Raw genomic sequence first — 11,341 nt, 5'->3', positions numbered from 1 at the left:
AAACACTGGTGTAACTTTCATGTTGTCAAATAAATAAATGATCTTTTTCTCTGTGAACACCTGTATGGTTTCATGGTTTCTCTCCAGTGTGGGTCTGCTGATGTACAGGGATGCAGTGAACTGACTTTTTCCGTTCTGATGCTGATACTGATCCTGGGGCCTTGAGTATCGGTCAATACCCACACTGAGCTCATGAAATCGTGTTGTATGTCACGCCAGTTCTTATTACATTTGGCGTGCTATACAGATGCATTTTCATCCTTTCGCATGTTATTCAACGCTGTTTGATGGCGCATTAATGTACACTGAGATCGCCAGTTTACATATCTGTAACCGCTAACCCTAAGCCGAACCCTAATTGCGCAAGCCACTAATCGCTAACCCCAACTACTAATTGCTCTAACCACGTATCATGCTAGCTGCTAATCGCTTGTTATTGTACGCGGTGTGAACATACACGCAGAAAGCTTATAATGCATACAGATGACACAGCAATTAAAAGGGGTGTGTTATCTGTACGCAGTTCATGATATCATGTTGCAGTACCCAATACTGATTGGATGTCATGGTTGATTGGGGGGTGGGGGTCGCAAGTGACATTGTTGTAAATTTGTTTTTGGGGAGCAGCAGGTAGTCAATGATAAGGTGAGGGGTGCTCACTTTCACTTTGACACAGCTTTACCTACAGTTACATAACCCACCACGTCCTCCACATACAGGTCCATCACATTACTTTTAGAATTCCATTCGTAAAAGTACATTTTCAACAAAATATATCACTAACAATAATTAAAATCAAGCATCTTCTTTCATCAAACTACGTGGATTTTATGGTGAGTCAGTGTTGCAGAAGAGCATTTTGTATTTATTTAAACCATGAAGACCTGAACATCCACCATCGACCAAAAGCAACTACTGATCTAAACTGCTGATCCACTAATCTTATCAATACATGTAAATAATTGGTGTAAAATACAGTTTGTCGTCTTTTCATGGTCATCAGATATGACCCATTTGGACCTTCAGAGGCTCCGTAGTTGCCGTGGAAACACTGTCATAATAAATCAACAATATAATACATAACATGAACAAAATAAGCCATAAACTGAACACATTTTTTTTTACAAAATTAAAAAATAAATAAAGTAAATGAACAAAATGAATGAAAATAAATAAGAAAATAGACAAAATAATTAATAACATGGGGAAAATAAGCAACAAAATGGATAAAAACTTGAAACATTGATTCCCCAGTCAAACCCATGGAGCTGGATCAGTGACAGTGGGTGGACACACTGGGGTTATGTTCAGTTAAAGACAGACTGGACTGAAAAGGTCACTTTTTTCAGTTTTTTTCTGTTTTAATTAATACTTTGTGATTTTACTCTGAGCTTTTATGAACATCTGCATGATCAGTGAATTAAACATAGGAAAATAGATCATTTTCACTGGAAAAAATGCTAAATTCAGAGGATAATATTGTAATAAATGGTGGTAGATCACTAAGGAAAGGTTAAATAAAGAGAAAAAATCCTTTGGGAAGTGCCGCAGAAGTCACACTGGGTCCTTATGGGTTCAACTTTTGTGGTGACCGTCATCAGGTTGTGTGGTCAGCTTGGAGGTGTGTGTCCAGCTGGTGGCTGTGAGGTGCAGCTGGTCAGTCCTGCTGCACACCTGGGCCTGGTGTGCACAGATGACTTCAGCTGCTCCACTCATCCCATTCTGTCTGACCTGACCTGCCCTTCTCTCCTCAGGTATCCATAATGGCTGTTTGGTTTGGTTAATTTATTTTTACCTGCAGCTCACAACACTTTCACACACTCTATTTCCACTCATGCATATTTCACACCACTGACTGAACTGACTTCCATCCTTCATATAATCAAATCTTTAATTTGGTCCAACTGACTGATTTAAGATTTATTTGATTATTCAATTTGATTCAATATGTTCAATAAAGATAACTTGTTAAGTTTAACATGCTGTGGTCTCCCCTTTATTGTTGTGACCTTTGGAGCCAGGTCATGACACCTTTTCTATCAGAAGATGCTTTTGGTGGTTGAGGGTTCACACCCAGTTTCCACTGGAACTCGTTTAAAGCTGCTATGACGCTCCGGTACAGCAGGTGGCGATGTGTGGTCCACCAAAGAAGAAGAGGAATGACGTCATTTCCGGTGTTTTAAGATGGCGGCGTCTGCAGGGAAAAGAAAACATCACCAATAAAAGCGGAGGACCCAAAGTGTTTAAGCTTTTAAAGGTATTTTTCCGCTTTTTGTTTTTTGTCCATTATGTCATCGGTAGGTTGAAGTTGGAGGTGGAGAAGTTATATAAAAGTAGTCACTTTACTGAAGCTAATGTGAGTGAAGGGTGTAGTCAGAGAGTTAGCTTGGATGTTCGTGATAACCTGAACCAGGTGGGATTTACCAAGTTTGTAATGTGCATCACTGGGAAATAATTTCACTGGAAATGCTGGATTTCACTCACAGGCTGGTATCGTATTGAATGGACACTGACGTGAATCCAGCTCAGACGTGATTTGTGTGACGGTGACAGTTTACGGCAGTCTTTCTCAAATGGGGGTACTTGGAATTTCTGGGGAAAATACATTAAATAAGTCATTATGTACCGAATACAAAGTAAAGAATGAGAATTAATACTGAAATATAAAACACAATAATAAATAATGTGGTCTAAAATTAACGATAGATAGATAGATAGATAGATAGATAGATAGATAGATAGATAGATAGATAGATAGATAGATAGATAGATACTTTATGGATCCTTTGTAGGAAATTGTTTTGTTACTACAGCAGCAGTACAAGAAAAAAACACACTGACCCATCACAATAGACATCCCACAAACAACCAACGATGGAATGAAGAAGTAAACAATAAAAAAAAAAAACAACTACATATATATATATATATATATATATATATATATATATATATATATATATATATATAAATATGTACAATACAATTAATGTAAATAATACAATAAACCAAACACCTAAGTATGCACAGCATACAATAATTTATCGCACAGCAGTATTAAAAAGTCTAACGGCAGCCAGCAGGAAGGACCTCTTACTGCGTTCAGTTCTGGACCGAGGGGGGGTCAGTCTGTGGCTGAAGGTGCTCTCTCTGAACACCTCCAGATGATGCAGTGGGTGAGATGCGTTCTTCAAAATAGAGTCCAGTTTCCTGAGCATTCTCAGCCCATCCACCTGCTGAACTGTGTCCAGTCCAGTCCCATCCTGATGATGGAGCTCACTTTCTTAATCAGTTTGTTCAGTTTGTTTCTGTCTGAAATGCCAGCCCCCCCCCCAACACACCACACCTAAAAACAGGACAGCAGCCCCCACAGTCTGGTAGAAGCTGTGCACAAGAGGCTTGGAGATGTTGAAAGACTTTAATCTCCGTAGGAAATAAAGTCTACTTTGGGCCTTCTTGTGCAGAGTCTCCATTTGACAGGACCAGTCCAACTGGTCCAGCTGGACTTCCAGGTACCTGGAACTGGAGACAGCTTCTACCTCTGTGTCGTGGATGGTGACTGGCACCAGTTTGGACCTCTTCCTCCTAAAATCCAAAACCATTTCCTTGGTCTTGGAAATGTTCACTTGGAGGTGGTTGAGGTCACACCAGTCCACAAAATCCTTAACCAGGCCCCTGTACTCCCCTCCTCCTGTCCTCTGATACAACCGACAACCGCTGAGTCATCAGAACATTTCTGAAGAAAGCAGCGGTCTGAGTTGGACTGGAAGTCAGATGTGAACAGTGTGAAGAGGAAGGGGGACAGAACAGTTTCTTGTGGCGCTCCAGTGTTGCACAGTAATTACATGATCAAAAACAAATACATTTTTACAACCCCCCCCCCCAAAAAAAAAAAAAAAAAGTCTCTGTTTTGAATGTCTGGGGTCGCTGTTGCTGATGTTAAAATGGGGTCATGAGCCAAAAAAGCCGGAAGCTACTTTTACAAAGGGTGCATGTCAGAGTCTATTTACAGTAGCAGCAGTAGTTAAATGCATTAATGGTTATGAGGTGAGAAGGTGCATAATGGAACCAAACAGCAGCAGATATGACAATAGTGCAATGTTCTTCAACTGTATTAAAATCAAATCTGCTAAAAATGACTGAAATATGTGTGAAACGTCCCATAGATTAACATGGAAGAGGAAGCTGTGCAGATAATTCATTTAGCAGACAGGAGCAGCTTTTAAAGGCTTGACTAGTTTCAGCTGCTTCCTGTAGCCTTCGTCCAAAGCGTCATGTGATCCTGCGCTGCTGTGTCTTGTGGGCTGCTCAGGAGGACTGGCCAGTCTGACACCTTTTCCAGGACCACGTCCCAGGTGTGTGATCAGGTGTATGCGCCGTCGTCCCTGTTCATTGTACGTGGTGTGTGTTTCCTTATCTCTATGGCTTCTTTTATCCAGCGATGGTACTTAATACCCTCATCACAGATGACCGTGGTGTTATTCCAATCCGTGATATGGTTTTATGCCTACAAGATACATTCCAGCAACATCACATGATGCTTCTGACTAGGGCTGTAACTGTGCACTCGATTATATCAAACTGTTTCAGTTCAGGGCCTTCGATACAATACAGGGGTGTACCGAACGAATACATGTAGCCTACAGTCATGGAAAAACTGATTAGACCACCCTTGTTTTCTTCAGTTTCTTGTTCATTTTAATGGCTGGTCCAACTAAAGGTCCATTTGTTTGGACAAATATAATAATAACAACAAAAATAGCTCATAGTAGTTTAATTTCAGAGCTGATATCTATCCATTTAACATGTTTTCTTGATCAATCAATCAATCAAATTTTATTTATGTAGCACCAAATCATAACAAAAGTTATCTCATGACACTTTACATACAGAGTTGGTCCAAACCAGACTCTAAACCAATTTACAGAAACCCAACAGAATCCTCCAGGAGCAAACACTAGTGACTGGTGACAGTGGAAGGAAAAAAGTACCTTTAACAGCAGAAACCTGGAGCAGAGCCAGACTGAGGAGGACGGACGAGTGACAGGACCAGTTAGGGTTAAAGAGAGAGAGTAAAGGAGGAGAAAAGAGAGAGGGATAGAGAGAGACTGGGGGAGAGGGGGTGAAGCAGGGGGAGACACGTGGACGCAGTTAATGCACAAATAACTGAACTAGAACAGTCAAAAGTAGATCAGCTGGTGTTAGAATTACTGGATAAAAACCTAAACCACTTCAGTTCTTCCATCAGTATCTGTGTCATTGTACTGACAAAAACAGTGCTTTTATTCCTCCCATGTTTTCTTTTCTGTCTGTTTTAGTCACATGACACACACAGGAGTTAGGACTGGATTGCAGAACCTTGTTTTTGAGGACTTTTGATGGTCTAGTAATTTTTTTGTGACTGTATGTGAAGAACACAAACAGTGTGGAAGCAGGGTGGACACAAGCAGAACCCATGTGCAGCGTTTCCTCTATATACATTCAGCAGTGGCGTATTCCCAGCGCCGCTGCAAAAAACCCCAAAACATGACAACAGAGAGTATAACAGAGGCACAGAAGATGGGTCAGACATTCAAAGCATGTTAAGTTTCGGTTTTTGGTTTGTTGCAGCTTTGTGGCACAAAAGAGTCCACGGGTTCCTTTATAGCAAAAAGGTTTTTATTTTTTAACTCAAGTTGACAAAATCCAGTGAACCTGCTCCTCTTCTCCTTCACTGTACCTCTGCTGTGGTGTTTCTGTGAGGTCATGTTCACAGCACCTCAGGGAATACTGTGAGGCGTTCAGAAACACTCAGTAAATTACAGTGTTTGCCATAGATGAACATTGAACATTCAAAAATACATAACATGAGGGGTGCCTGTTAATGCACAAATGACTGAACAGTATTTTGTTGAAATGTCCTGTGTCCCAAAGGTAGTTACAAAATGCACCCCCCAGTTGTATCGAACTGAAGACCCCTGTATTGAAAATATACCAAACCAAATTTGTCTGTACCGTTACGCCCCTGCTTCTGCCAAAGGCCACAGTAAGTAGCTGAAACTAGTCAAGCAGATAAAAGCTCCCTCTGTCTGCTAAATGAATTGTCTACTCCAGGGGTGTCAAACTCCAGTCCTCCAGGGCCAGTATTCTGCAGGTTTTAGATATTTCCCTTTTCCAGCCACACCTGGTTCAATTAATGATCAGCTCATCCAGCTCTGCAGAAGCCTGATAGTGATGTGATGGCTTCCAGGTGTGATGGAAGAGGGAAACATCTAAAACATGCAGGATACTGGCCCTCGAGGACTGGAGTTTGACACCCCTGATCTACACAGTTGTACTTGTTAGAAAGTATGAACCTTTACCAGACTGGAAGAGGAAGCATTTATGACCACAGCCAGGAGGGGGCGATGTAGATGTTTTCCATTCATCTTAGAATCTGTCGTTATCTCCATCCATCTGTATGAACCTGCCACTAGATGAACAGATTTAGCTGAAGTGTACAGTGTCTCCTGATCGTATCATGCAACAGGTGATTAAATGATTCTATTTTGTTTCTACTTGATGATTTTAGAGAACAAATGTGCTAACCAGGAGAAAACTGCAAACCTGTGAATCTTCCCCCAGTCAGGAGGAGAATGAGTTCTTCAGAAGAGGTGAGATCATGCATGTATTTTTATAATGTACAGTCGCAGAAAAAATTATTAGACCACCCTTGTTTTCTTCAATTTCTTGTTCATTTTAATGCCTGGTCCAACTAAAGGTCCATTTGTTTGGACAAATATAATGCAAACAACAAAATGTCTCATAGTTGTTTAATTTCACAGCTGAGATCTATCCATTTAACATGTTTTCTGGATAAAAACCAAAATCCCTTCAGTTCTTCCATCAGTATCTGTGTCATTGTACTGACAAAAACAGTGCTTTGATTCTTTCCATGTTTTCTTTTCTGTCTGTTTTAGTCACATGACACACACAGGAGTTAGGACTGGATTGCAGAACCATTGTTTCTGAGGACTTTTGATGGTCTAATAACTTTTTCCACAACTGTAGTCCAGTATTTTGCCACAAGCCTGCTGTACTCAGAATCAGCTCCTCAGGGGAATCCACCCGACTACAAACTAAAGTAGATATTCCAGAATGAAGATCACACACAGCAGGGGTTAGGGTGAGGTGAGGTAACCCTTTGGTGGGCTGGTTTTGGCCCGTGGACCATATGTTTGACACCTGTGATATAGGTGAAGCACTGAAAAAAAGATATAAAACATGGGGATGGTGACGTCTATAGGATGGAGAAGTTGACTTTTTCTGTCAGACTTGGTTCCTACAAATTCACCAGTTTTTGGAATAACTATTAAGAGCTGATTTTACTTGATAAGGGTAACGTGCATGTAGACCCATGGAAACCCTTGGTTCATGCTACACACTTTAAATGTTCTGTGTTAATCTTATACGGGGGCAAAGGGTTTCTGAAAGGAAAGAATGGAATTTATTTATTTATTTAGTTTCAGGACAGTGTGTATTAGAATTAGTTACAAAGAACAAGATGCATGCACCAGATTTAGCAGAGAAGCTAACTTCCATCTGTTGTCCTGGACAAACAGCTAACTTAACAAACATCACTTAGATTACAAAGTCATAACATACTGGAAGAAAACCGTTAAACATGACAGATACAGGAAAGTCTGCTCAGACTGAACGGCTTCAGCCAAATGCATAAAACGGGGATTACATTCTAAAAATACACTAACTTTCATAGAGCAAGAATAACATATAAAAGATAGAACAAGAAGGAGAGACGAAGAGAAAGACAAAAACAAGAGCAAAAATAAATAAATAAATAAACAAACAACAAGATAATTGTGCAATTGCAAACCAGACATAGAAAAAAGTACAAATAAAAACTATTGAGCTCAAAACTTCAGCAGAGTTAACCACGACAGTTCATACAGTACATGTGTGCACAGATTACTACAGTACTTGAGTTGTTTGACCAGACTGAAATTCTTTGCCATAGACACACATAGAAAAACACTTTTCCCATTAACTCTATTTTAGGTTGCTGTGTATATTTTTTTACTATTTCTGCCATTGCTCCCCTGTATGAGTATGTTTTTGTTTGTTTTTCTTGACATATATAGACTTTATATACATGGTATAAAATGCTGATAAGATAATGCTGCCTGAAAAAAAAGATAAAAAGATAATTACAAAAAACCAACATGGGTATGGTAAACATAAAGCAAAACCAGAAGTATTATATATCTACGTATAGAATAGAATTCAATAGAATAGAATAGAATAGAATAGTAGAATAGAATACTGGGCAATATTCAAGACATGTTTTGTGAAACAGAGGGAGGTTATGATTTACAGGGAAAATTTAATGTACAGATTCATAAAGTACGCACTAGGTTAAAAAGTTTCTGTATGACCACGTGTGGAGGAAAACTGTGTGTGGAGATCAAACAAATATCAAACAGAATTCAGTTTAAAAAAAAGATATAAAGAATTGATTGTTGAGAGGTCCAGTATTTAATAATGACACTGAGGCCTGTTTGTTTGTGGATGATGTTGAACTGATAAATCTGCTGGAATTAGTGAAGAAAACTGTTGAACTGTTGAGTCTGTTTGTGTGACTGCACTGACATGAACAGACTGGTGTGGAGAATTCAGTTACTGCAGGATGGATTAGTTGTGGTTCGATGCTAAAATGAGTAAAAATGTATTGTTTGATTGTTGTATTCAGTTCGTGATAAAGGTGTAAAAGCACTGAGGGGTTGGATTAAATCAGTTTAGACTTCTTCTTCCTACTCCTGTTGCAGAATTCAGACTTGTATGTGCTGAAGATAGATTCTGTCCATTTAAATGTTTTGTTTTTGTCTTAATTTGCTTTGTTTTGTTTTATTTAGTTTCTTTGCATGTTTAAAATAAATAAATAAATACATATGAACAATGAAATTAAAAGAGATTACTCTCTTGTGTGTGGTGCAAAACAGTTTAAAGGAAGAAAAGTGTAAGTATATATACAGAATCATATACTGTGATGAACCTAAACTCCTGTGTTCTCACCTTCTTTTCTGTGTTTTTCTCAGGAGAAGCCGACGCTCTCAGAGGGAATCAGACCTCATCAGTGTCCAAAGTGTAAGAAATCTTTCCATCGCTTGCGTAGCTTGAAAAAACATGAACTCAGTCACGCTGCAGAAAAACTCTTTACATGTGAACAGTGTGACAGCAGTTTTCAGCAGCCCGGTGCATACACCATGCACCTGCAGACTCATGTTGAAGAACCCCCAGAACCACCAGGAACCGTGCACCGCTGTGACCAGTGTGGGGAGCGTTTCACCGGCCAGAGCTCGTACAGAGAACACCTGAGTGGACACAGCGGGCCGTACCGCTGTGAGCAGTGTGGGAAGAGTTTCAGCTACTTCAGCAATTATAAGACCCACATGCGAGTCCACACGGGAGAGAAACCGTACGTCTGCGACCAGTGTCCAAAGAGTTTTAGTTTTCTGAGTTCATACAAGCGGCATCAGGTGAGTCACAGTGGGGAGAAACCCTACCAGTGTGACTTCTGCGGGAAGAGTTTTAGTCAGTCGGGACATTTCAGCGTACATCTGCGAAATCACACCGGTGAGAAGCCCTTCCAGTGCGATAAATGTGGAAAGAGTTTCAGTGATGTGAGCGGATACAAGATACATCTGCGCGTCCATACGGGGGAGAAACCGTACTGCTGTAATCACTGTGGGCGGGGTTTCTCTCAGCTGGGAAACCTGAAGTCACACATGCGTATCCACACCGGAGAGAAACCGTACCGCTGCGAAGACTGCGGACAGAGTTTCTCCATTTCAAAGACGTACAAGCAGCATGTGCTGACCCACACCGGAGAGAAACCGTACAAGTGCGACGAGTGCGGGAAAGGCTTCGGTCGGCTGAGTAACTACAGTCGACACCTGCGAATCCACACCGGAGAGCAGCCGTACAGGTGTGAACAGTGCGGCCAGTGTTTCAATCACCCGCACAGTTACAACCGACACCTGCGAGTCCACACCGGAGAGAAGCCGTACTGGTGCTCCAAGTGTAAGAGGTGGTTTACTCAGCCGCACTCGTTAAAGAGACACCGCTGTGTGGAAACAGACGACGAGGAGTCCACAGGATGTATAGAAGTACGAGTGGTCGGCTAAAGGAAAGAACTGTCTGCAGTAATGGCAGTGCAGCTCGATGGAAAAAGGATTGTATCTTCAAAAACAACTGTCAGCACTTAAGCTAAACAATTGAAGGTTCTCACATTAGTGAAACAGGAGGCGGTAGTGCAGCGGTTCTTAATCTACAACATGAATAACACCATTAGCAAAGCATGAACAGTTAATGAAAGAACTGCCATGTCGAAACGTACAGTAAAGTGGACAATGAATATTCAACAAATGTCACAACTACGAGGAAGATTTTTAGTCATTTGTTGGTACATGAATAAATAAAATTGCACTGAAAGATGAGAAAACGTGACAAGGAAAGAAAAGTTTGTCATAAATGGGACTTAAAGCCAAAACAAGTGTTTCCATTACACATTAAAGACATGATAATCTGCATGTAAATGAATGATATAAATTAAGAACAAATGATGTTGGGAAACAGATAATATTCCAAAAAACAGAGGATCAGAATGTCATATTGAAGATCTATTATGTTCATTTTATGCAGAAAATCCCCTTCTTTCAAAAATTGTTTCCAAAAATGCAGTTTTTTTTCCCCCAGGTTAAGACACTTCAAAGTTCCCAACATCTACAGAACAGAAACCATCAAACTGTAGCAAAACACTCACCTAAAGCAGCGTCTGTGCCTTCTAATGCTCAACTTATTTCCTAAAAACTGAAAAAAACTCAAGTGTTACCTTTCTGAGAAAAAGTCCAACTTTCTTTATAAAGCACTTTAAAACAGCCGCAGTGGACCAAGGTGCTGTACAGAGGATTAAAAAGCACAGTGAATACAATTAAAGCATTAAGAGACAATAAAATCAAATACATTAAACAAGTTAAAATATAACAACATGAACAAAATGTCAGCCCGCCTCCTCTGAGCTGACGCTTCATTTGAACCAGAAAACAAACTTCACACTTTAAACAAGGAATTATTCTGTTTTCTGCTGTTGATGTGGTTTCACCTGGTTTAGCGCCTATTAGTGCCAGAATTCCTACTGACGAGGCCTTAACATGTATAAGTTAAAACTGGATTTAACTAATTTAATTAATTTAATTTAGCAGTTTCATAATGAAGGCTGGTAAGAGGTACTGTTTCTTGGTGGTTGAGACAATCGTTTGAAGTGATTTTTAGTGCCGAACATTTTAAATTATGAGACCAAACTCAA

At 40.1% G+C, this 11,341-nt stretch overlaps 1 protein-coding gene across 2 annotated transcripts; it reads left to right on the top strand.

Moving 5' to 3' along the window:
• The first annotated feature begins 2,181 nt into the window (after positions 1 to 2,181).
• On the top strand, positions 2,182 to 10,869 carry LOC115427910 (zinc finger protein 239-like). 2 transcript variants are annotated; one of them, XM_030146654.1, is made up of 3 exons: positions 2,182 to 2,257; positions 6,551 to 6,632; positions 9,072 to 10,869. In XM_030146654.1, exons 2-3 carry the CDS (start codon positions 6,615 to 6,617, stop codon positions 10,158 to 10,160), a joined length of 1,107 nt encoding a protein of 368 aa, XP_030002514.1. In that variant the 5' UTR covers positions 2,182 to 2,257; positions 6,551 to 6,614; the 3' UTR covers positions 10,161 to 10,869. The 2 variants fall into 2 exon arrangements, with proteins under 2 accessions (XP_030002514.1, XP_030002515.1); XM_030146655.1 differs by lacking the exon at positions 2,182 to 2,257 and adding an exon at positions 4,337 to 4,355.
• The last annotated feature ends 472 nt before the right edge of the window (positions 10,870 to 11,341 follow it).

This window comes from Sphaeramia orbicularis, chromosome 1, assembly GCF_902148855.1.
Source record: "Sphaeramia orbicularis chromosome 1, fSphaOr1.1, whole genome shotgun sequence".
NCBI lineage: Eukaryota > Metazoa > Chordata > Actinopteri > Kurtiformes > Apogonidae > Sphaeramia > Sphaeramia orbicularis.
This window is presented reverse-complemented; position numbering and strand designations above follow the sequence as displayed.